Raw genomic sequence first — 27,995 nt, 5'->3', positions numbered from 1 at the left:
GCCGAGCCAGACAACGTAATGGAATTTTTTCATCAGCGAGGGGTTTTCCACTGACACGCTGGTCTAAAATCCCCTTCATACCCCTTATCGAGTCTTACCTTCGTGTCGTGACGGGTACACGGGCTACGATTTTCAGCGGTATTGCGCTGCCGAGGGAAGAAAATTTCATTTCGAGCAAAGGATGGGGTGGCGGTGGTGGTGGAGGGGAAATAAAGGATTTCTCATTCGCGAAAGAACCGGAGTAATCGAATAGCCGGCGGGGCTTTGCCGATGTATCCGGAATAATCACGAGAGTCAACGCGATCGTTGATCGATATAGAGGGAAACCGTAGACAAAAAGAGTTGCTCTTTCCTGCACCGCTATCAAGTCAACGCTTTAATGACAACGCGCCTGGAGATACGCCTGCGAGAAGGCAAAACAATCGTTCAGATGAAAATTTCGGGTATTCATTGTTTTTACACAATTTTGTATTTTAGCAAATACAGTACTATACAGGGTGTCCCGAAATAGCTTCCACTCTCAGAAATGAGGGGTACCTTGGATGATTTGAAACAACTTTTTCCATAGCAAAAATGTTATCCGGAACTTTGTTAACGAGATATTAACGAAAAACCCCGACCAATCAGAGCGTTTGTCTGCCGACCGAGTTCCCGCGTTAGCGTTGACTACCAATGGCAGCACGTACCACTTTGATGTGTTACAAAAACATCCCAACTCTTGGAATTAACTCTTAAGTGACAAAAACACATTGCTTCGATCAAAATTTTTCAATACAAACGGAGACATGTGTGAATAGTATTATATTAATTTTTCTCTCATTATTTTCTTGGAAACAAATATGTCAGTCGAGAGTATTCCATAAGAGCAGGTTTGTGAAACAAAATTTGAACACTGAAATGATAAATAAATCTAAATTGTCTATCATACGACGCAGGACTTTTTCGACGGGTTGAAAGATAATAAACTGGCGACGCTTTGAAGTAAAAATTTCATTTTCTTGCAAGAAAGTGGTTCTTCATTTACGCATGTGTCATGTAAGAATTAAAGTATCGAAAAAATCCCAAGAGAGACAACTTTGGTTTACTTAATATTCCATTGATCCAATTTTGTTTCAAGGAACACGTAAGAACACCATCCAGTCGTACACGCCATGGTATACTCTCGATCACAATATTAAAAAAAAAAATTGGAACAAAAAGTTATGCATACTATTCATACATGTCTCTAACTTTATTGAAAAATTATGATCGAAAAAGGGTTTCGATCATTTAAAAATAAATTCGGAAAATTGTGGTATTCTGTGAAGACAATTTGTGACACTAATTGCCATACACCAGCATAAAACTCTATTAATTGGATTCCACATGAGTACTGTCAATACCTCTACATGCCTAAAATCAATCAACCGCTTCGAGGAAAACATTTTTTATTTAATTACACCAGCATCCGTGGACTAAATCAAGCAAAAAATCTAATTTTTTAGTAAAACTAGTAGAAGAAATTATTTAAATTATTCATTTAATTATTCCTTTAAGAACAGCCTTTTGAAATTTTGCTTTTTTCTCAAACAATTTTTATAAAATACGTTTTGTTCTTTTCTGAAAACCATTCGATTAAATAAGTTTTTTCCTTTTCTCAAACAATTGTTATAAGATAAAATACGGACTTTGTGAATACCCTGTGCAGTGGAATTAATGTTATAAAATGTCTCTAACGAATTTTCATAAAATCTTTTTGAATTATTAAAACACCTGTAACTTGGAAGCAAAATTACACATTGAAGATGTCTCAGAATTAGTACTTTTAATCACAGAATGTTATTCGGTATAAAGAAAGGAATTGAAAGCATATAATTGCTTGATACAATGTCGAAGAGTGTTTCAATTCACGTTTAATTTTCTCACAAAACAAAACTTTGTACAAACACGTTTTTACTATTCAATTTCAATTTCTTTTTGCAGTCTCTATTATTTCTGTACGCATAGCCCGTACTGGAAGTTATATCCAACTGTTATAGGACGCCTGGAGTATAAAAAGTAGGTTCGTTAGTCCAACCAGCACGCTCCACGTATTTTTAACGAAAGAATCGTAACACGAAACTTTAGTAAATGCTAATTCATAAATCACCCGACACGTACAACGGCAAAACTAATTATGTGCAGCATAGAAAGATGTCGAGCTAAGCAGGAGAGTTGGTATTTCATTGTAACCCCGTTGGTTTACAATGTGCCGCGAAAATTAACAGAGTTCGTGTCAAGTCGTCCGTGGTTTCAGGCGACGGCAGACCAAAACTCGACGAGTACAATGCTTGAAACAAGGTTTACCATTGCAGAAACATGGTTACTGAAAACTTCAACGAAATATTTTTCCCGTTCCCTCACAATAGCAATTACGGAGCGATTGTTTCGAACTTTATACGATACTTACAAAATGAATTCGTGGTTCCGCATTTATAATTCGATCAAAAAATGCTGGAACTTCTAAAGGTTCGTTTCATCATTCTACCGTTTTTAAATCTCTTGGTTCGTTCAACGTACTTCTTCATTTGATACATTCAATGGGAACGAATTATTATAATTACATTCCTTAGTGACATAAATTTTTTGATTTTTTTTTTGCATAATTTAACTTTAGAAAGGGTCGCAAATTCACTATTTAATGCTTAAAGTATCAATTTTTTAAAAATTATTTAAAGTAAACTACATATGTCGATAAATGTCTCGAGTTCATTATCGGGATAGTGTCAATTGAAAAAAAAAACACAAAATAAGGTCTGTAAAAAGTATATATGTATACTCGATATACGTATCGACTTCATCACTCAAAAGCACCTTCTGCTCGAACAATATATATGTCGATCTCGCACTGAACGTGTCAATAAATAAAAACGAATATGTAATCGGATTTGTTTAAAAATTGGGTTTATCCCAAAAATTTCACAATTGAAATTAAAATAGAAATTTTAAATTAATACTATAAATTGTGCAACATAGTTTTTATTTAAAATGATACAGTATCCATAGCATTTATAATAACTCTGAGAAAATCTGACATACACCGTTTTCAAGATTCTAATTGTTTTCCTTCCCCAAATTATAAATGAAAATGAAGGAAAAACTTCGACATTATATATAAAAATTCCTTTATAATTCTGGGATGGTAAAAAACTTCGTCCGGCAATCTATGCGCCTTCTTATCGACAGAGTAGCAGAGCTTTTTCTAAAATTTGTCTAATCATTAAAAATAAATAACAAAAGTGTCGCCTATATTAGACAAAATGACAGTTTAAATTTTAGTACGGAAAATTTTCGATCGAACTACCTAAATAAAAGTAAATCGAAAAAATCATGTTTACGTATGAATTGTTGGATAATAAAACTTATAAAAACAAATGCAAACTCCTATTGTTATGGAACGCAAATCCTGGAAGTAACTAGGATTTCTGTACTTGTAGTTGAATTCATTAACTGTGATAGAATGATACCATATTATACGGGGATTTCCTGTAAACGTATTTTTAACACTCAACATTCAGTTGCTAAAACTAGTAATAATTCAGCAAATTGCAGGAATCTCCGAACTGAACTTTGTGTCGCATTAAATTCTTTCCTTAAAATTGTTAAACTTTTATGAAGAAGCTTTTAGTATTAATCAAACAAAATGTAGAGTCATATTGTATTTACCATTCAGCTTATTAAAGCACGAAACTCCGAATATTAAACTGTACTTGAATAATATTCATTTATCGTATATTTTTTGTTTGAATCAGCTATAATATTAATATTACTTTTTTCTAGATTGTTGCACATGAAATGACGGTTATCTTACTGGCACTTCATATTACATATATTGAACAATATACGAATTTTATTAGCCGAGATAAAATTAAATACACTCTATACATAGTTTTCATTTAAATACACATGTTACATATCGAATTTGAAGATGATTCTTGAAAGACACTTTCGCCGCGATCTTTTCGCCGAATGCTGTCATCGCTAAATAGTATATTTTTAGCCGAACTTGGATACATCTTTAGAAAGTTTATTTATGAATTTAGCTTAAAGGTCTACCTTTTAAATAAACTGAAAGAAATGGCCGAATTTAACTGAGATTCTTTTTCTACTTTAATTAACCTTAGTCTTTAACATAATTGATTTTATTGTTATTTTAAATATTACCTTGAAACGAGTAGAGTACACTGTGCAAGTTTACAGATAAAGGAAGGAGCTATATTTATAATTTTTATTTGTAATAGTAAAGTCAAGTATGCCTATCAGTAAAATTGTCTATTTCATGTGCAACGACCTAATAATAATGTCATAATGTATCAAAGCAGAAAAGCAATAAAACGAACTCAATTTTGCATGTTTGTTGTGTCCTGCCATTTTCACAGAATTATCGTGGAATCAAGAACGGTTCGATAAAATTCGAAAACAATGTACAAGAGCCGATAATGGAAAACCGATTCGTTGTTTTAACACAAAATTACTGTCCATCTTTATTGATTACCTGGCTGAAGCAAAAACACATCAGCACGCATCATTAACACACGAGCCCGGCGTAATGCAATCAATATCCATTGACACAGTAATAGGAAGTAAATTAAGAGGCTTACAGGCATTTTTGCTGCGCTCGTTGAATAAAACGCGAGCAGTGAATTGCAGTTCGATGTATGTAGAAGCGCATTTAACGTTGTCTCATGCAGAACCCGAGCGTGATTGAAATACAAAAGCGATCGATAATATTTGAAATAATATAGTGAGAAGTGACTGCATAATTTACAAATAGGATAGAAAATTATGTGAACAGTAATCGATTCGGTAAGTCAGGAACATTGAGTTTACTTTGCTAATTCTGTAAGGTTTCAATTTCAAACTCTTAAAGACCTCTTACAGTAAAGGCTAGTAGACGAGCCGCAATGAGGGCCAGACTCGTCGAGAAAAGGCCGTTTCTACATTGATTCATCCCCTTCACACTCAAACGCCGTTATTTACTTTGAAATCCAGTTTAATGGAAGCCTTTGATTTATTAGAACTGACACTTGATGTTGTAGAGGTGAGTGGAGAAAAATGAGGTACCTAATATATTTTTTCTACTAACAAAACATTAGAGAGCAAAGAAACTTTAAACACCACTACCAAGGAAAATAAGATTTTCAAAAAATTGTCGAAATGAAAGCGTGTAACATTTAATATAATCAGAAAACCTTAATACTATCAATTAAATACTAATTATTACGCTTATTTTAACTTATTCTGACAACAAAAATCACAAATAAGTGTATGAATAAATACATACATATAAACACAGGAAGGGGTAATAAATCAGACTCTCCTACTAACTGTAACGTAAACGAATAATTAATTCTTTAAAAACGACATGATTGGAACACTTAAAACATTTGGGAGATTCTTTCCGTGGGTTTATATTGGTTAACTTCCGTAAAGCGAAATAGAAATAGGTTTAATAAAAATGAACATTGAACCCCTAATTTTCGTTAGAATGATCGCGATCTATATTTTTTAATGATACGCCTCTTATTCCAAATTAACGTTATAATAATCATTTTTCGCTCGTCTCGAAATAGACGAAAGTATGATTTTTAAAATACAATTGAAGAAATTCAATATTTGTAGCAGCAAATTATCCAAATGTAGAGTAAAATTAGGCTTTGTATGTGACTGAAAGAGTTAGTCCAACCTGTAAAATAGATAAGAAATGAAGATTTGAAGGTCTTGGTTCAAGCAGATCCATACAACTTGCAAAACTTGCTGTACAAATTGATACAAGTGCTATGACAGTATCAAAAAATTTCAAAGAAATCAGCAAAGTGAAGAAAATCCAAAAGTGCGTTCCTCGTGAATTGAAAAAACGGACATTTCATATGTTACGACCTGATATATGAAGTGTCTGTAATAAAACGATCATTTCACATGTCACAACCAAATATTAATTAAACCTCGTTAGAAGTATCGTTTCAAATCGTTAGGCGATTCCATGAATTCCATCCCTAAGTTTTCCGACAACTCTATTCGTTACCGAAACCCACGGATGGAGGAAGAATCCTGGGACCTCGGTTCGTAACAAATGACACAGAAACACAAGCACAGCCAACAAGACGTACCGAGGCAGATTAAATTGAAAGGACCGGCAGGTATCGCGTTAGGCGCCGACGAAGAGTGACGAACGCCCCGGACGGAAGTATATTTCACGTTCAAGCGAAGCAGAACAACCCAGGCTGGTATACATATATGTGTATACATATATACAAGGTGTAACAATCCGAGTTCCTGCGCTAGCGGTGGCTACGCGCTGCGACTGGTAGGCAGCGTTACCGCGGGAACTCGGCTGGTAAACTCTCGCTCTGATTGGTCGGGGTTTTTCGTTAATATCTCGGTAACGAAGCCTATGCGCTAGCGGTGGCTACGCGCTGCGACTGGTAGGCAGCGTTACCGCGGGAACTCGGCTGGTAAAGTCTCGCTCTGATTGGTCGGGGTTTTTCGTTAATATCTCGGTAACGAAGCCTAAGATTACATTGTTGCTAAGGAAAAACTTGTTCCAATTCACCCCCCGAGTGCCCCATTTCCGGGTCGGACAACATTTTTGTTACACCCTGCATATATATATATAGCGTGGCTCATCCACTTTCCTTGGTCACATACAATTCCAGAGGAAAACGCGTTTTGCCTGAGCGGTTCCATCGCGACCGCGGAAATTTCCGTAGCAAATCCGGCCGCGATTCAAGCACAACTCGCTCGATCGTAATACACATCGAAAGTTTCGTCGATACTCGGTGAACAAAGGGAAACAGAAACAGCACCCCGGAGACGCGTCGGTGGGGACGGTACGAAAGGGAAGTCATGAAAACTTCAGCGACACGGGTCATCGACATAAAAATATACATAGATTTTCCGCCTGGTCGGATCAGTTTCTATCTTCGATCGAGCGGAACGTGTCTTCGTACACTTTTAAACCACGAACGTACCGAAGACGGAATCCAATCCCTGATGTTTATTCCGGGAAACGAACCGGGCAAAGCTTCGACGATGGAGGTTATTGGAGTTTTCAATTGTTAGAACGATACCCCTCGTCTTCCCCGTCGTCTTTCTGTCTCGACGTCTTGTTCGTTAAAGCAGCCGTCCATTTGAGAGTATGTACACCTACGAGCAAACTCGGCTTCCACTAGGGAGAAAAGTGGCATAGGGAAACGGCTTCTTACCACTTGGTATTGAGAATTATAGAAATTTATGCCAAATGATCATTCAATTTAACATTTATCTCAATACTTGAAATAAATTTACCGAGTGGTAGAAGGCCCTTCTTCTACGTCACTTTTTCCCCTAGAAGAAGCCGAGTTTGCTCGCGAGAGTACACGCACGAACGAGTTTTGGCAATTACTGAAATTTATGCCAAATTAACATTCGGTTTAACATTTATTTCAGTACCAGAAATAAATTATGCTGAATGATAGGAAGCTCTTTTCTTACGCCACTTTTTCCCCTACCGGAAGCCGAGGTTGCTCGCGAGAGTACACGGACGAGCAAACTCGGCTTCCGCTAGGGGAAAAAGTGACGTAGACGAAGGGCCTCCTACCATTTAGTTTTGGCAATTACTGAAATTTATTCCAAATTAACATTCGGTTTAACATTTATTTCAGTACCTGAAATAAATTTTGCTGAATGATAGGAAGCTCTTTTCTTACGCCACTTTTTCCCCTAGCGGAAACCGAGTTTGCTCGCGAGAGTGCACACCTCACGGAGAGAAACAGACAGTTGACATACACTTGACCACTGCTCTCGAACAGTCACTCTCAGACGCGTATCTACTTGTTTTTTCTATGCCGTGACAGTACTCTCGAGCGCAATTCGCGCAAGATACTTTCAAATGGATGGTTGTCTTTCCGGCTATGGTAACGCCATTAATAAAATGGACGACACACCCAAGGGGTTTGATACGCTCGTGGCACGGTGACGAGAATGGACGATACTTTCTCGTCGTTTTCGATATTCTCGATGTGTCGAACGATACGGACACGTTTTCGGGAGATGCGGCGACACGGACGGATATACCCGTATCTTATCGATTTGCAATAAAGATGTCTGAAGGTTATCGATGTTTCGGTGAAGTGAAATATTATGGATTGCTTTAGATATAGCGATTTGTACGTAATGGAGGAAACGCGATTCTGGTTTAAAGTAGAATGATGAAGTTGTCATTGTTCTGACTTTCGTTTCTCGAATGCATTGTCGAGAAACATCCATAATAAGAATTATTCTGCTCTCTTTTGTTGGAATATGTCCTATATAAGAAATTATGGTTTTTCGAGATTTTGCGACGTGTTTGGAGCTTCACATGCTTTTTTACTATTCAGTTAACCCTTTCGGTCACCGCAGACAGTCTAATATAGGTACGGTAACTTTAAATGTATTTAATTAGTTAAATAGTATGTATTTAGAAGGTTAAAGCGTTTAGGATCTTAAAAAAACCTTTAAAGTGACGCTTGCGCTACAAAAACGCCAACTAACATGCTACACTAGAACCTAGTACTTATTTATTTATACGAATTTTGCACTTTGTTAATATTGAATATTTTAAGCTCGAAACTTATAATCTCCTTTCAACGTATTATGCAAAACAAATGTTAAGTGAATTTTCATGTATGATTTGAATAAAAGGAAATAGATATTGCATATTTAGTAGTATTTGTGAGCCAATTGATATCCATTATAAGAAACAATTTATATCTCAGGTTCTAGAAAAGCTTTTAATACAATCCTTCAACTAAAAATTTTCTTTTTTTAAAGTATATTCAATATACAAATTATCAGATTTTGAGCTTCCGAAATAAAAATTGGTGACTGAATGAATTAAAGGGTTAGCCCACCTTGACCGCTTGAACATCATAGATACCTTCGTGAATTTTTTCTGGGAATACAATAAAGTAAACTAGAAATTAGTTGCAAAGTCAATGTTCAAATATACAAAAATATATTTTTCCATACAAAATGGAGGCGCTGGTGTGTCGCTTCTGTAGAACAAAAATCAACCGAATAACTGTTATTGTTTAAGCACAGAAAATGTTCAAAGTGAAAATTAGCATTTCTTTTTCAAAATTAAACTAGGAAACTGAGGGTGCTGGTAAAAAACCGTTTGCGGAGTCGTATTCAGAATACAAAAATCTATAAGATACGGCTATTGAATATTAGAAGTCCAAATGGCTGTTGAACAGTGTTATTGATGATAGTACTACGACATTATGAAACTGACAACATTTATTGCATAAATTTCTATATGTTATCTTTTTGAATAGCTTGTATTCTATAATATACAAATAAGAATACAAAAAAATGCAATCTTATTTAAAAATTATAGTAACTTAATTTTGCAAGTTTATTACTTTAAAATGGAATATGTTTTTGAAAACCATTAAATGCGATTTAATGGTTAGAAAGCTTTAGATCGAACTAATTTGTTCTTGGTAAAAAATTGAACACGTGACAATGAATGTCTTGACGACATATTAGAATTTTTAATGTTCAATTGCATAAAATATAGTATTACACCTGTACAAAATATAATATAAAATCTGTTAGATAGTACGATTTCAGCATACCTTCTCCATATTCCCAAACGATTTTCAATATGGATTCCATGGAAATGAAAGAAAGGATCTAATATTCACGTCCGCTAAGAGAAAAAACGGCCGTCCTCGTTTGAATCTCGGCGAGGTACCCAAGATTTCAATTTCTGCTATCAAAGAAAACACTAAAACCTACCCGAGTCACTCCCTCCCTCTATTTCTCTCTCCCTATCTTTCTACCCTCCACTTGGTCCCTTTTATCGTCTTATTTGCGATCAGCTATCCACTTCGGTTCGACAATCCCAGATGAGTTACCTAAGTGTTCAGCCTGATCTTGACTCCTTTACTACACTTAAGAGTAACTACTCCCGTGACTCGCGAGGTATTAATGAGACGACGGATAACGAACGTGGAAGTTCGAGGGGTATCAAGCTGACATCGTACAATTGACGACCGTAATGAGACGCAGCGTCGCGTGGTCTCCACTTCGGATTTGCTAACCGCGTAAATATTGGGTCAAAAACAATCTACGTTCATAGATAGCCTTGTAATGCTGGCACGTAGTCACAAAAGTATTATTGGGTGGCAATAATTTAATATTTCCTGATTTCAATATTGACACTTTCTGATCTACATCACTATTATCTAAAAAATACTATTTTTGTGATGTTAATACTGATTTCTACAGTTTTCTGTTTTTTTTTTTTTCGTTTTTTTCAGGTAAAGGAGTATTCGTAGGAATAATTTAGACGAAAGTACTGCTATACATATAGTAATTGAAACAGAAACGACATTGATGTAATATAACCACTTACTACGGCTCCCATATACATAATATCACAATATTTTTTTATAGATTCGACACATACTACGTACACGTATGTAATATGATATTTTTGTAAGATTGCTGAGTATATTATGTAGTCTGATACACACACTGATTGCAAGCGTAACCCACAATTTAATACCGTTCCAATAGAGAATGTAGCCCTAGAGTATTTCTGACAGGCGATATATGGCTTCTATCCTGACAAGGTTTGACCGCCACTGTAATATCCTGACAAATACGGTAATTAAGAGTAAATACACTGCTCAAAGGAATTAGGGGATCGCTAATGTGGGCGGTCCTACATATTGTACCCATCAAGCGAAAGAAACAAAACAACTGTTTTAGGTTTACTAGATTGATATCTTTGCCATACAAATACTAACTCGATAAAATTTTCGATTATTATACATACGTCGTATTAATAAGCAAAACAACTGCAATACATGATCCTCTAATTGTTTTGAGCCATGTATGATGAAGTAACGAACCCTTTATATCATGTTGTACGTTTACATCGGTAGGCCAGGAAGGGTTAATTTTGTGACACAATTTTATAAATAATGTTTGGTAGTATATCTAAATAGTGGCCCTTATACTAGGCTCGAATTAAAATTTTTTGTGGCTCAGGGCTATCCAATTGTCGAGGACCCCATTGATCGAAAAGTGGGGAGGGGGGATTTTTTATAATACAGCACAACAAAATACATGAATCTTCAGAAATTGAAATTTCTTTTAAACAAAATTAAATAACATTTAATAGTAACGAAATGGAAAGTTTAGAACAGCGCCCCTCTAGAACGTGGGGCCCGGGCCTACAGCCCCCCCTAGACCCCCTTGATACGAAGCTGCTTTATACATTGAAGCATTTTGATTATATTTAGGATGCGCTTGAAAACATGTACAGATAATGAAAAAATTGTTGAGTATGTCTATTTAAGTGATCGAACGTAACAATACATTCCGTGTATTATTAATTCCAACAATAATTGACGACATTGAGAAAAAAGAATTTTAATTTTATACGTATTTGAATGTAACAGTAAAAAAGAAAAATACTACATGCAGAAAACCAATTTTTATTGAATCGTTTGTAGAACAAAATTAAAGAAAGTATTGTGAAATGAGAACTATTATGATAAGAACGCAGACTCTGTCAATGTCATCATTAACGACAGCCTATTTAGTCATGATTTGTCAAACACAATTGACAAGTATATTTAATCGTCTATAGATCAGTTTGTACTGAATTTTGAGAGAATAGTACCATAAAATATACACATATGTTCTGCACCTCAGATCTAAGAAAGAAAACTGTTGTAAATATGAATTGATAAATGTTTAGTTCCCAAAGTCAGGTCATTGTAAGATATTATGTATATTACTCCAGTATAAATGATCGTGATGGCCTCCATTGTAATAGTGTCATAGACGGTCTCACGCCTTTGCCACTCCCACCTGATCTCTGATTATATGACGTGGCTTCTATTCGCTCTTGCAATTCTTGAAGTGTTTGTAGAAACGGATTTTTGTCTGGTGTCAAAAGTAGGTAGACATACATACCAGACATTTACCTTCAAGATTGTATTTTCATTTCTTTCAGATTCTTCTTTTGTTAAACTCATTGTAATCGAATTTCCACAAAATATGTCAAATAAATATATTTTTGTATTCAATAATATACCTTTATTGTTTTAATTATAATTAATATTAATTGTGTTTTAAAATTACATTTCAGAAAAGTCTACTTCGATTGAAATATAAATATGAATTCGATATTAGTCGCGTCTTTGACAATTTATTATTTTTGAAAATGGCATAAATCCATTTACGTTTGACAAAAACACTTACTTAGAGAATATTTATAACAATGGTCACATTATAAAATTAAACATGTCTGAAGTCTTAAAAGCATAAAACATGCGTATAAGCGTTTAACAATATTTGCAAGTGGAGTAAGATACAAAACATTAAATATCTCGAAATTGAGAAAAGTGTAGTTATACCATTTAAAAAAAAACGGCTAATATGTGCTCTGGTATACATATACCAGGTACTAGATATTTTTATAGATACTTTTTTAGAGCCAGCCTTGCAGTGTCTGTACATAGTTTTAGATTTTAATCGATCTTATTAAATTTGCAACTTTTTTACTCCGGTAGAACGCGTACAAAAATGGTCGATCTTCGTGAAATTCGTTGAATCATTAAAATTGTAAAGGTTCCACAGTAACAATACATATTCGCAGGCGCCGTGCTCGTATCAAATAAATCCAATTAAACGGGTCAGCACGTTGAGACCTTTTATCCACCAGCACATCGGAATAATTAGTAGAAATTTTGAGAACAGGACACTGTGCAGAGAATGCAATTTACACGTCCACGTGTGAAATCACAGTATCGTCATACGTGTTTGTTAGCCATAAAAAAAGATCGTTTTGTTATTACTTCAACGATGAGCTAAATATAAGTTAAAATTTGTAACTACATCTTTCAGTTTTAATAATAGTTACTACACAATTCTAGTAAATTCATGAAACTTATTAATGAAAATTAGAGGCATAAATAAAGAACTGTAATAGTTTTCCTTATTAGAACTATACTATCATATCAACTACAGATGGTGATTATTGCTACAAGAACATCGTTTCCTACTTTTTATTCAACATTAATTTCTGAAGAAAATTGTATTTTTTAACCCTTTAACACCCAGGCCTTTTAATCGTTACTTCAAAATATACTCACATATATCACTGATACATGTGTGTATGTTGTATCGTGTTATTTTAAAGTCCAATATCAAATAAGTCCAAATGACTTGAGTTCTTTTGTGAAGTTAGAGATATTAGTTTACTAAATGATGTGTAAAACAAAATTGAAAAAGTTGCAATAGGTTAGAATCGCGAAGAAAATAGTGAAGGTCGTTTTTTACAACTTTTTAACCTGAGGCTATAATGAAAATTTAATAAATACATATCTATTTTCTAATCTTTATTTTGAATTCTTATAATATTCAAGAATGCATTGGGGACTGCTGTAAAATGTTAACAAAAAAAATTGAAAGATACGATTACTCGTATTTAGTCGATAATTTACTCGACTTTAGTCTAAATGCACACTATAACAAAATTCTCACCTAGGATATGAATGCTACCCCCCCCCCCCCCTCCCACGACACAAAGCTACCAACTCTCCCGTAACTACATAGTCAGTCTACTACGAATTTTATGTATTTATTTGAACGTAAAATCTTTATCATCTGAAACCCAGACCTACCACCCCCCTCCCCTTTCGACTCAAAGCTACCCACTCTTCCTTAACTAATCACTAGACTGCAAATTTTATGTATTTATTTAAACGTAACATCATCATTTGAAACCTTCAATTCATGTCGTCGAATCAATGTGAATATAATAGATGTCGGCGAAATATTTTTTCATAAATTAAAGTGAATTCCGAGCATTTCTGCTCAATTATTCGCCAACGGTTCCGAGTCGAGCCATTACACGATCAGATTTTAGGGCCAGAACCAAGGGCGTTCGATTAGGTCTCGGAAACATTCCTGTCTAAACGATATCTCCTTCGGGGTAGAGTCGGCGCGAGGCGACGGTGCATGCCGAAAGTGCATAAAATAGCTGTTCTCCGTATTTCGTAGCGTCCAGAGGGCGATAAAATATTCTCCGGCGTACACTTTGCACGGAATTTCATTCGTTGAAGAGCTCGTACGTATTACGCGCATAATATACCAAGGGGAGTCGTTGTTGCGTCTGACAGTTTGCAGGCGGCGGTACGTGAGTTTCGAGAAGGTCATCGGAACCGCCGAGGAATTCATATTAGATCTAGTGTGAAGAGTTGAACGTGCTTGACAAGATGATTGCTGTACAATTTGCGACACTTCAACAGTCGAGTCCGCGATTGAGTGTCGCGACCACTCGCTCGTTTCTTCCCATCGATCGTTTTCATACGGTCCATCACGCGTACAGGCCGTTTCAAAAGTACAGATTGGTGGAATTTATTAGGGAGTTAGTCCACTTTGGAGCCCATAAAGAAAAGCTATTTGGTGGAAATTTTTTTCTGCAAAAATGGTGAAGTATATGGGAAGTCTATTAAAATACACTTATTGTACACCTGCGAACAAACTCTGCTTACACTAGGGGAAAAAACAATGTAGGGGTTAAGACCTCCTACTACTTGGTAAATGTATTTCAAATACTGAAATAAATGTTGAACCGAATGTTAGTTTCCCATACGTTTCAATAACTCCGAGACCAAGTGGTAGGAGGTCTTTCCCTTATATCACTTTTTCCCCTAGCGGTAGCCGAGTTTGCTAGAAAGTTTTAACCTGGAACAAAAAGCGAAACATGTTTATTTTCTACGTGAAATTTACTAAAGAAATACATAGGGATTTTGCGATATGTTAAAAACTTTCTTCGTTATGGACATTCCTACACAAAATTTGTTGGTTATAAAAGATACTTTCTTTTCTTCAAATATTCACCATTTGCACAAAAGAATCTATTGATGTCCAAAAATCCCTGCGTATTTCTGTAGTAAATTTCATGTAGACCATGAAAATGTTTCACTTTTTGTTCTAGGTGAAATACAGCAATACGTGGATCAGCATCATCATCGCCATTTTGTTCTAAAAAAAGAAAAAATTCTTTCGCATACCGGAAGATATGTACAATAAATATATTGTTGCGTGGGCGCGACATAATCTCCAATAATAAGAAAGCAGGATTTATAAAATGAATAATTATTTATTTTAGAGGAGTATTTATCTTTAACACGTCATTCTTTTTCAAAGGTCGAACTGGCCATCCCAAAGCCACTCGCTTTGACAATACATAATACGTGCTACCTATCGGGTAACACGTAACAATATTTTAATAGAGTTTCCATTTATATTATCATTTTTGCAAAAAAAAAGCCGAGGGATAATTTCTGTAAGAAAACTTTCTTTGTAAGAAAATGGTACTTGAATCCACGCGAAGGACATTAAATATTTAATAAACTAAAGGCTATATGCGGCTGAAACAAGTATCATTGGCTTCAGAATTTCAAGCTTTATCATTGTGTTAAACCTCAGTAATGTGTCAGCGTTCGAACACTCATCGAGGATTTACTGTACCTGTTTTTCGGCAGGGTCGCCAACACTCGCAACTGACCTGTAGCTGTTGGGATTATATCAAGGGAAAAGTATACATATATCGCAGGTGTGGTTAAGAATGAAGAGCATATGTTTTTCAGAAAAATCTAATATATGCGCTGAAACTGTCGTGTTATTCGTGTACTGTTTCTACGCAGAATGCCTACTGTTTCAGGCGTTTCAGACTTCCAAAAATTGGTTTCAATTTTTGGTTGCCAATATCTTGCAAAACGATACACTTTTATCGTTCTTGGTTTTCGTTTTATTTCGACATATACATAGAAGCACCCCTTCATATTTCCGACATCAGTATCCATACACTCGGTATAGAGGAGACTAGGGAGGCTTGATACGTAAGGAGGCTTGATACAATCTTATATTACCCGTCTAAAGATAATAAAGAACTGTACGTTATAGTTAGAATACTCCCAGCAGATGTCTACATGTAACAATTATATTAAATGAATCTATTGAGCTGCGATTGTTTATTAGGGAAAGTATGTGTTCGTACTAACCGTGTATTTTTTCTGTATTGATTTTTATGAATTTTTAATTATTTTACGTGATAGTGTATTCTATATTGCGCGTATTGTCTAAAGTAGGTACTCTGCTTAAGTATTATTACATATCAGTGTTCTAAAATTTTATATTTATAAAAGAATATTGTACAAAGAAAAAGACACCCCCGAAGACAAAAGTTCCATAAATCAAAAGAAATATATTTGGAGCACAATATTAATCAAAATACAGAAATGTGTATCAAGAAGAACAAATTAAATCAAAATGAATAATAAAAGGAAAAGTATATGTTAACATAATAAATCCAGAGGCAGATAATGCAGAGGACACATTGAAAACGAAAATGAAGAGGTCAGCTGCATTCATTGCAACTCGTTACATTCACCTCTCAAATGTCATGAATACTGGATTTAATGGCAAAGGGGTTATAAATCAGATAAAAATATAAATATAAAGGGGTTACAAATCAGGTCACATACAGACTGCGCTGGTGTAAACAGAGCAATTAAAAATTTTAATTATGAAATTTATAAGAAATAAATGGTTTCCTTCAGTATCAATCTTCTAAAAAATATTTTTTTAAATTGCTTGTTGTTTAAGTTTAAAGAGTTAAAGTTTCGTTTTCTTTGAGAACATAATGATGAATCCACCTCTATAACGGGATCTTTAAAATATTATTTACTTTGTTCTATACGAGTTTTTTCGCCAAAGTGTTTCAATCCTCCCCAGTCTACTATAAATAGTACAATTTGTGTTATTTTATCATATTTATGAGTAGTCCTTTGATCACAGACAGCACGTAGTATATATAATTACTTACGACCACGACAAAGGATACTCGTCGCGGTGTTACCACTGAATACAAATTATCTAGAAAATATTAAAACTGAATTATGAAGTTTTTTTTCTTCAGCCGCAGTTTTTTCTCTTTCTTATCTTTTTTTGCATGTTAGAAATGATATATACACTGCGTGGCATAATTATAAAACGACCCTAAAATAAGCAATCCTTATATATTGTGGTTAAAATAAAAACGAACCACTTTTTTCTAGGGAATATAATCGATCCTTTTCTGGAGAAATATTATTCCCCAATACGACTTCAGACAAGGCATACGTGGTTCGTTTTTATTTTACCCACAATACATAAGAATTGAAAATGTTATAGTTATAGAAATCGTAAATGGAAACCTATATTCACAATTGACTAAAAGCTTGGCATACATTTCGAACTACCCTCTTATATTCTGTAATTAATATTTTCCAAGTGGCTACATTTCGACGAGACCGTCAATTTCTCTTCGCAAAAAGGATGAATATTTGTAAGCTGTAATTAGTAACTTTTTACTAAAATTAAATAAATACGTTCTTGGATGTCCTCGTAATTTTACTATAAGTTTTAATCTGTCGTGCATTGATTGAACTACAGATTCTTTTGTGAACTGCAGTGCGTTTTAATAATTAATAAATTATAATTTAAATACTAACTTCAGTTAGTATATAATTTCGGAATTGAATGCAACCAAATCTAAAGTATATTAATCAAAGTTAATATTAATATAAATTATAATTCTTAATGCTGATGTTAACGTTAATTAAATATGTAAGCTATGTCATACATCTGTGAGCAACTACATTATGCATGTTTTGTAATTATGTTTTGTAATTATGTTTATTTAAGACCAACCTACTAGACTAAATAAACATTTTCTTTATGTCATTACTTGAACTAACTGAATTTATACGTCCAAACGTCTTAGAGCAATATCGAATGGCATTAATTTGATAATCACTCCCATTAGTAATCCACATTATGCGTTAAATCATTTTTTAGCAATTAGCAAGATTAAACATAAATTGGTTAAAGTTACGTGGAAACTTGTTTCGAATCATCTTAAAATATGACCAAACTGAAATAATTAAATTCACCTTGATAGCAAAACTAAGGACCCAGTACGATTGATAATTATCCGAAAGGTTTTGACGTTATGTCACTAATTCGTAGCGCAATAATGAAACTGGAAAATTCGCGGAGAATCCAGCACTACAAGTGCTTTCGGTTATTCGGTTAATTTTCGAAGGACGAAAATTCAAGAGGGTCGTCGGTCTCAAAGGCAGACTTGCACGATCCTTGAATGAGAATGTTGTTTAATTATATAAACGCGGCGTTAAAGATACCAAGAAACAAATTAATAACGTGTAATTCAATATTGTTGTATAATTTAATGTGATATTTTAATCTTGACATTATCAATAAGACAACAGATACGAATTTGATACTTTTATTTCCTTTGCATTGAAAATGCAGTAATATGAAAGTATTAATCGAGAAATATCGGAAAACTTAAACGAGCTCTATATTTTTAAAAGATTTTTTACAAATATTCACAAGTAATAACATTTATTGCGATCGTAATTGATAACTCCGTTTTTTAGTTTATTTTCGCCTTTGTAATTCAACATGCAAGTGCAATGTGCAACGTATAGAATAAATAAAAAATAAATAAACATAATGTTTTTCCAGAATTTATCGAATAATCAAACAACTTTTATAATTGTTTACTTCACTCGTTGCGTACAAACATTGATCGAAAATAAATACAAGGAGTATTGAAAGTAACAGATGAAAATTATAACATTGTTAAAAGCTAGTAAATAAGTGACATTTATTTAGAAAGAATACATAATTATTTGACACGTATGATTGCTTTTTAAATGATAATCTTTTTTAGCTTACGGTTTCGACCCTTCACTTTCACTATTTGTTTACAATTTGATTCTCACTTTATGACTATTATATTCATAAAAGAGTACACAGATTAATAAATAATCACGTATGATTATTCGTCTATATTTAGTCGTCATATTTAGTGAGTTTTAGTCGTCTATATTTTACTTGAAAATGATTCTAAAATAAACACAGTGTAAGAAAAATGATGTTCGTTAAATTTGTAAGACGTAGATCTTTTTTAGTGACTTCAAATGACATAATCGACTTGGATCAGAAAATTACAAATAGGTAAATTTGATGACAGATTACAAATAAATCTAAAGTAACTTAGCTTGTAAGTTACATTAGGGGTTTTATGAATAACATACAAAGTACATGTTCATTGCAATTATAACTACGAATATCTTAAATGCTTTTAACCAGATTTAGTGGAGTGTATCTATAAGACGTAGATTTGCATTCTAAATATGGATAAACTTGTTACATGAAAATTATTAGCTGAAGCGTTGATTCTATTTTCATATTTTTATTTTATTCTTCTGTAAATTCTCTCAATTCAAAGGAAACGAAATTGTACAATGTATACTTGTCGGATTATTAAATATCAAACTTCATGTCATATTTTTCAAATTTATTACCATATTATAGTAATAACAATATGTTATTGAATATTTTCAGAAAAAACTTGTGTATACTAAAAAAGTTCTAATGATATTCCTCCAAAGGGTTGACAGTCAAATCACGACAATACACTGCGAAACAAAGCTGCAGTTTCTGCACGCAACAGGCTCAAGTGACAATTGTCCCTTTCGTGCCTCACTCGATGCACCCTAAAAAATTCTTGAGTAACACTTCCCAACAATTAAATCATTCCAATACCCGTCCACGTGTAACAAACATTACTTTCAGCTGCCCACATTTGTGTCATGAAAAATAGTCTCATGCGACATCCACATTCATATTTATTTATTTAAAACAAACAAGCCGAAACACATTTTGCACCTGTCAGGTCGATTTCTATGAAGCAAATCTATCAAGAAACTTATCATAGAGCTGTACAAATGAAAATAACGTCGCTAAACGATCTTTTCTACTATTAAATGACCGGCGAACTGCGATATTTTTGTAACAAAAACTCTCCGCGACGATTAAAATTCAACGAATCTGGGTCCTGTACTCACCGGACGGCAAGATTAGTCCGACGAAAAGTAATGTGACACAAAGACACGAAAAGCTTGCACTTTTCTGAGGACACATGGCGCGCGGCTCACTATTGTCGGCAGTTTTCAAACACCCGTGCCGTATCGCGCGGCCACTCGCGTGGCTCTGAGAGTTCCTCGTTAGATTTCGAGTTTGAATCTCGGTCTTACTCTGTCTTTCGCTCTTACTCCCGCACGCAGCCTCCGAAAGCGGTCCAGCGCCTGCCCGCTGACAGCATCGAAAATGAATTCCTCCGAGTAGATGGCACCACCTCCTGAACAGAAATTTAAGCACTGAATAGATATCTATACTTCGTCAGTAGTTCAGGTCGGATACAGTAGAAGCTCGTTTATTGCAGGCTATTTTATTTCAACGTAGGAAGGGCCCTCAATCACACGCATTTCTCACACCTGCGCGCATCCCACTCTGTCACCCAGCAAGGAAGGAACACAATACATACAAACGGTGTCGCGTTCTACTCGCATATTCTTCATCACAGTAAGTGTGGTGTATATAATATTGTTTTAATAAAATGTTTGAATACTCAGTAACTCTTGTGAATAAACTTTGTTGATATCACTAAAAATAATGGAGATACATAATAAGGTGATCGAAAAGTGCGTACATCCAGCCGACCCTATATATAGCTACGTCGATAAAGTGAACGGATGATTGACGGAGAGAGCGCGCAGGTAATTGGACCTCAGTTATGTACCGAAAAATAGATGGCGCCGAATATCAGTGTTTCTTAACAACTTATATCTTAAAAAATTGCTCCCAATTTGCTCCCTCGGAATCTAAAATTGCTCCCATCGCACCGTTTATATTTAATGAGATATTCGCAAATGTAAAAGCAATAATTTGTTGTTTGCAAAATAGATAGTACAGTAGACATTTGTTTCCCGCGCCATCGTTATCCGCACGAAAACCACTTATTTCTCACACACGCGCGCGTACCCTACTCTATCGCCCAGCACGCCCAGGCCGGAACACATGCGGTGTCGCATCCTTTCAAAGTTGACCAACATTTTTTAACATTCGCTTGCTGCGCTTCATCTTTAAAAAAAAAAGGAACAAACTACATGAAAATAATTTTTGAATTCCCGATTCAAAAACCATTTTGACGCCCAGTGTATAACGGGTGCTAAGCTGTAACACTCTTAATGGCCAAAATATTTACTATTTGGCCCTTTACAAAAAAAGTATCGTCGACCCTTACTCTACAGCTCCGACTCGTGCGGGAATCGAATGCCTACGGTATCTCGTCTGTGGTTAAATTCACCGACAGACGAGGTTCGAGTGCACCGCTCGAGGCAGTAGATGGCGGTTCGATCCTTATATTTTTCTTTCCTTATAAAGTTGGAATTCATTACACATACATATGTCAATCGCTATTCATTATGCATAAGTCGGAAAATTGGGGCGCAAATAAAAAAATTCGTCGTCGTGACAATTTATATTGCAGAATTACATTTCCGAAAAAGTCTACTTCAATCGAAATATAATTTTAAATTTGGTAGTGGTAACATTTATGATAGTTTATCATATTTGAAACTGGCATAAATCCATTTGCGCTTATCAAAAACATTGCTACATTTAGAGAATATTTATAAAAATGGTCACATAATAAAGTTACAAATGTCTCGAACCTTATATGCTTAAATCAACCTTATTAGCGTTTAATAATATTCTCAAATAGGGTAAAATACAAAGCATTAAATATCTCGAAATAAAGAAAGGTGGACTTATGCGTGAATATGCTTTCGATTAGGATGCATTCATCTGAGAAATGACACATCGTCTAAATTAAAAAGAATTGTTATTAATTGAAGTAGCGAAAGAACGCATACAAAAGTATCCAATCAAGGTGAATATTTAGCATACCATCTTTGTTAAGAGAGGTGATAAGGATAAACAGGGATAAGTCCCCATTAATGTACAAAAGTGTTAATATTGAAAAATTACGTAGAACGTATATACGTTTATAACGGACAAGTCAAATACTTTATTCTACTAAATTTTATGAATCGAATTTCTGAAGCTGCATGTGTTAACAAAAATTTAGACAAGTATAATAAAAATTCACAGTATTACATATGCAGTTTATAGGGTCTGAATTAGCCATTAATAATGTATGTATAACGATATTATTATATTATATGATATATAACGATATAATATTTATTTTACATAAACTATTTAAAATAAATTGATACTTTGTTGGGTGTCCCCATGATTTTACTGTAAGTTTTATTTTGTTACAGATAGATTGAAGTAGTTTCGTTGCAAAATTTGACGTGTACGTTTTCTGCCTGTTTCCGAAGTAACAATACATTTTTAAGCAAACCGCATATTTTTTCTCACCGTCTGTTGAACGAATTCTAATTTAAAATGTATTATCCAAGGTTTATACCAATACAAATTAGAATTGTTAATTTTGATTGCAACATTAATTAAACAAGTAAGATTTGTATTTAACATTATCGTAAGTGACAGAAGGCTTCAGAAGACGAAACGGTTATGTAATAATTTTGTAAAAATTGAGTTAATGAAGCTGACATAATATGGTGTTCTTTCACAGACTAAACGTATGTTATAGAGGTAAATGCATAAAGAATTACTTTTAAACTTAGTTTAGTACAAATTTAATTGTATTTGTAACATAACATCGTCATTTGAAATCAACTGTATTGTGAGTAGGGTGGTTTAACATCTGAAAGATACAGAATATTCGGTATGTTTACATATTTCTTTTTATTTGCACGATTTCTGTCATCTTGTTATACATACATACATACGAGAACATGTATAAAAAAAAATATAACTCATTTTCACGACAATTCTAAAGCGTGTAAACGAGTGTTTCGTCGTCGCTTCCCTAAAAGTAGATCGTGAGCGGAACTTCTAACGCCTCTCATTCAAAGTGTTTATCAATAGTTTCGCAGGATTACGTAACGTAAATCATTTTTGCGCATTGGCACGCGTTTCACAAATGAAATTGGAATGTATGTTACTACTTACTGCAACTAGCGTCTTTTATGTTTCTAAGTATCCAATTGTTTTTCATTCCTTTTTTTGTTGTCCTTAGTTAATTATGCAAACCGAACATGTATGTGCACTTGACATGTCCTTTTGTTCAATAAAACTAAGTTGCAATTGCACTATAATTGTTTTAAGCTTCAGGTCTTGTTTCAACATTGGTTTCAACAATTGCATTTCGTGTGTCCTCTTTAACGAGATGCATATGGTAATGGTCATCGGCGGTACATCTCGAATCGCAGATTCAATGTTCAAACGGGAAGAAGAAAATGATGAATCTAACGATGGAAAACAAAACCAAGACTTCGCATACGTGAAGAGTACATGTTAGCCCATTGTCTCGAGCTGATGACCAGTACCATTTAACGATCGAATTTATCGGTTGGTGAACCACGTGCCACACGATTTTTAGAACTTATATATGTATAGAGTATTCTAATCCATTTATAATATTGGCGTGTGTCAATGGTCGAAGAATCCTAGGTAACGTTGGTAGCGCAGAACTTCAGTTCTCAAACTCGTTTATTTCGAAACGAGGTTGATGGTAGGATGAAATCCGTCTTTATCGGCGGTGTAATCAACCCTACAGAAATGTTATCGGTCAGTAGCTTTATGTATTTTCATTTTTTATTACTTACTACTAGTCGTGGCTGAAAGGATTTGATCGAACATATTAGAATTTCTATTGCGAAAATAATTTACGTGTTAGATGTAAAAAATATTTTCTTGAATAATAACAAAATTGAATGATATAGTCATCTTAATATGAAAAGATTGGACGAAATTTTCAATCATATCCAAGCATTAACACTAGAACTTTTAGTATGAATTATATAAAATTATTATATAATGAATTTTTTATTCACTATTGTTAATATTAATACTGAATTGTGTACACATTACACAATGTAAAGTAGTATATCCAACGCTGACGATTTTACATAGTGTTATAAAAACTTTCGACAATACTTAATGTTAACCTTTTTTTCAGAAAATTAAATATGGTGTAATGTTTTATAATATTATTTAAACAGTTTTCCTTATATTTATATTCCAGTGGATAAATATGTATTTTTAATCAGTTATTTAAAAAAATGTTCGGAATATTAAAAATGAATACTCGATTAATATCTTTTTCAAGAAACTTGATAGGATAGATCACGTTGTGTCGCATAATTTCTATACATTTATAGTAGTTTTTAATTTTTATAAAAAATTTACATATGTGATCTTTTTACCTGTAGGTGTGCCCATCTGGCGACGTGAAACTGAAACTACCAGTCACAGCGAGGGATTCGTCGTCGGTACCTTCGTTTTTTAATTCCGCGGTTTCTTCCCTCTTTTGTCCGTCGCTTTGTTCATAACTGAAATGATATCCACCCACGCCGATGTTGTTCGATTCTTCCTGTTTTATGATAGTGACATCATTTGGATTGCCTTGAGGAGCTGCGAGAGCTCCTACTATCGCTGCCACGAAGATAACGACCTACGGAAAATCAGTTTGCCAATCAACCTTCTAGTACGTTGAATTTGGCTACATTTAGTAAAATGAACTTGCGGATTATATATGATATTCAGACTTTAACGGTACTTATAGAATTTGGAATATGGTATTTATGCGATGAACATAAAGCTGGACCTCGAGAAGCCATTGTAACTCTAATGAAACCAGTATTTATCTGAATAATCTAGTGAAATTAACATGTAAATAATCGACTGATTTTTAATTAGTTGTACGTTTCAAAAGAAAAGTATATTAACTACAGATCCATTAATAATCCTTAGACAAAACGTTTTTTTTTTCTTTTAGATATAAATTATTAACTACCTATTGTTATTAATTCATCAATTTCAAGTTCGTTTTGTTTAGATTATTGTAAAGAACTCGTACTGGAACGTAACCTGGGGATTCATTGCGTGATTTAATATTGCTGTTTATAGGTGATCCTCGCATAATCTAAATGATGAAACTCAAGCAATTATATGTTTATTAAAAATATAGTAAGATTGAACTATAATTCAAATTTTAGTATACTTCATTTAGATGCAATTTACGTATTTCTCATCTTTTATTATTTTCATTATGTTTTGACAATTAGTAGAATAATTTCTTGTAAACAGAGAGTTATTGAATGAAGTGTCTTCAATTTATAAAATCAATAATTTTAATTTTAATTGTTAACTTAAAAGTAAGTAGGTAATTCAAAATTATGAATTCTTTGTTTGGAACAGATTCTTGTAAATATGGAACATTCAAATTTCTAAACGTCTAGTATTGAGGAATTGAAAATGTATTACAACACTTTGTGCAGAATATAAACAAATCGAGCGTTCTCTATAGTTGAATAATGTAATCAAGTTTTTTAACTTATCGTGTTTTTATGAAATCAATTTTTTAACTACACAGTATTTTATGAAATTTTATATTTTTTATGAAAAGTGTATTACGTCCCTGAACCAACAGATTGTGTCACTTATGTAATCTACTTATTATTATTGTTGTTATCATTATTATACATTAATCGTTACAATTAGTTAATTCTCGTGAATTTTTCGTGGAAGATAATACTTTCTCTGCCATGTTCAAAATTAAATTGAAGTTGAAATAATCTATTAATAAATTTTAACATATACACTATGAGCTATTGATAAAAACTTAGTCATGAATTATTGGAATGGAACAAGTAATTCAGAGTTAAAATTTTTATTTCAATCTAGTTGTCCCAAATAGTGCATGAGAGTTAGTAAGAATTAAAACTGCTCAGCTGGAATGTCAACTCAAACAATATTTGTGTAATATTATTTTATTGAGACTAGTAGATTAATAAATTTACCGATTTGTTGTATAATTAATTATCTGGATTTATTTTTTTTGTCGATATGAGTTTCTACTTTTTTAAAAAGGGACGGCGAAAAGTTATACACAATGCAAACTATTTCGACTAACAAATACTGTAACAATCATTAAGAAAAACTGTCATTAGTTTCGCATCTACTCAATGACAGTTATCAGCAGAGAATAATAGTCGTTTGTTTTGAATTTTCAAACTTATGTATTAGATTTCTCGGAAAAATTTGTCGCATTTCTATCCGTGTTTGAATATTAAAATTGAAGATTTCTATCCAAGGAGATATTGAAACGATTGCCAAAGAAATGAACTATCGTTAAACAAATAACTAATCATCGCATTCCAGATTAACCCTTTCATTTCCAGATTCTTTAACAATTAAACAAAATTTCTTTTTGCATTCTTGTCTACATTACGTGACAAGTACAGTTTAACATTTTGAAAGCGTTTAGTGCCATTTTTCATTCATTGCCATTTGGCAACATTTTTTACTTTTGTCACAGTTATGTATAATAATTGACATTATAATATTATTATACATAATAAAACCCACTTTTCTTATCTCTGATCAGCGAACCCGTTTGAAATATATTCGAAGGAAATTAAAGTTTTATACGTTTTTATTGTGTTGCTAGACACTGCACAACATTTGAATTGCAGCAAACAAAAGAAACAAAGGACGATAATGTCTCACTTTACTGATATGCTATTGAAAGCATACGAACATTTGTGTCATGCCATGTACATACAAGACCAATTATTATTTGTACGTGTAATAAACACTGAGAAGTATCTGATTTTTCTCTGTTTCGTTAATCTTAGTGTTACATATCAGTGTATATCAAAATATTACAGAAAATTATCAACACCGTGTCAATATCCATCTTCATAAACTTTAAAATATATTTAGAAAGAGCACGCAATAGACAGACACAATAAACTTCATAACAACCTTTCTAAATAAATAAACTTCCATAAATATCTTCCAGAGATATGTACTTCAACAAATAATTCCAAAGTTTTCAAGTAATTAAAATTCTAGCACAAAATTGGGATGAAACCTACTGTCATCGAGATATTAAGAGCATATATTAAATGACTTCATCCTGATTCACTATTAACACTAGAACTACTAAAACCCGTCAAAATGACGGATTGCAGATTTCATATTTTACGACTACTGATATTATAATAGTGTTCTTGGCGGTTTGTATGCTGTCTTTTAACTGATTATACATTTTATATTACACTATTATATACTCACAGATATGAAAAAAATACATGATACTAACAACAATAACTAGAAATATAGCTACCGTAGGAACGAAAAGGTTAACTTTCAAATGAAACGCGTCCTGGCGCGAACAAAAGTAATACGCACAGTATGACAGATTTAACGATTACGAGGAAGTGACTCGGTCCCCGATCCGTTCTCAAATTCCGCGGACCTGTAGGCCGATGATCCCCCTCGGCGAATTTTCACGATTAATCATCGGGTGCGTGTAACATCGCGGCACGCACAAATGTCACACAAAAGTCCTCTTCACTTTCACTGGTTACGTAAAGAATTTTCGGTTGCTGCCCTGCCTGGCTATCGACCCGTGGATTGAAACGGAATCCTCGGCCGATGCGCCCGGGCCTCGACTCGCGTAGGACGATCGTTTAACGAATAGGACCCGGTAGGTATCATTATTATTATACATATTATACATTTCCCGATGTCCATTCACCCGTGTTTCAATTAAGGTTTTCCTCTCTGTGCGAGACACCCACCGTCTTCATTGCGAGGACCCTTCGTGCAAACGATTCCTGTCCCTTTTCGTCCTTAAACAACGATCGATACGTGATATACCAATGATCCTCGGCGCATCCGCCTTTATATAGTCGGAAAATCACGAGCGTTCCATCCCCCCACCCGCGCAATTTAACAGCGAACAGAGATTCACGGACGAGTCTCCCCTAGCGCGCGCGTGAATCGCGATGCCTAGGATGCATCCGGGCAGCGCAACGTTGCGAATGTTCTCTCCTTAGGAGTGTGTTTGCATTCTTTCGGTACGGCGGGTTTTGTTTGTTCGGCGTTTCTCTTATGTATTACGCTGT

General features: G+C 34.1%; 2 protein-coding genes across 2 annotated transcripts in view; both read right to left on the bottom strand.

The window, feature by feature from the left end:
- LOC107193749 overlaps nucleotides 1-20,064 on the bottom strand; it is a 124,560-nt gene extending 104,496 nt beyond the window's left edge. Inside the window, exon 1 of the mRNA XM_015583253.1 lies at nucleotides 19,989-20,064. Within this exon, the coding sequence (XP_015438739.1) occupies nucleotides 19,989-20,064 (76 nt within the window). The remainder of the gene's footprint in view (nucleotides 1-19,988) is intronic.
- A 3,441-nt stretch (nucleotides 20,065-23,505) lies between these two features.
- On the bottom strand, nucleotides 23,506-27,730 carry LOC107193770 (flexible cuticle protein 12-like). Its single transcript, XM_015583274.1, has 3 exons — nucleotides 27,669-27,730; nucleotides 24,285-24,532; nucleotides 23,506-23,629 (listed from the first exon to the last, which is right to left on the bottom strand). The coding sequence occupies exons 1-3, from the start codon at nucleotides 27,675-27,677 to the stop codon at nucleotides 23,569-23,571; spliced, it is 318 nt and encodes a 105-aa protein (XP_015438760.1). The 5' UTR covers nucleotides 27,678-27,730; the 3' UTR covers nucleotides 23,506-23,568.
- Between the last annotated feature and the right edge of the window lie 265 nt (nucleotides 27,731-27,995).

The sequence above is a fragment of the Dufourea novaeangliae genome, unplaced genomic scaffold (genome assembly GCF_001272555.1).
Source record: "Dufourea novaeangliae isolate 0120121106 unplaced genomic scaffold, ASM127255v1 scaffold24, whole genome shotgun sequence".
Classification (NCBI taxonomy): domain Eukaryota; kingdom Metazoa; phylum Arthropoda; class Insecta; order Hymenoptera; family Halictidae; genus Dufourea; species Dufourea novaeangliae.
Note: the sequence above shows the minus strand (reverse complement) of the source record. Positions and strands in the feature narration are given on the sequence as shown.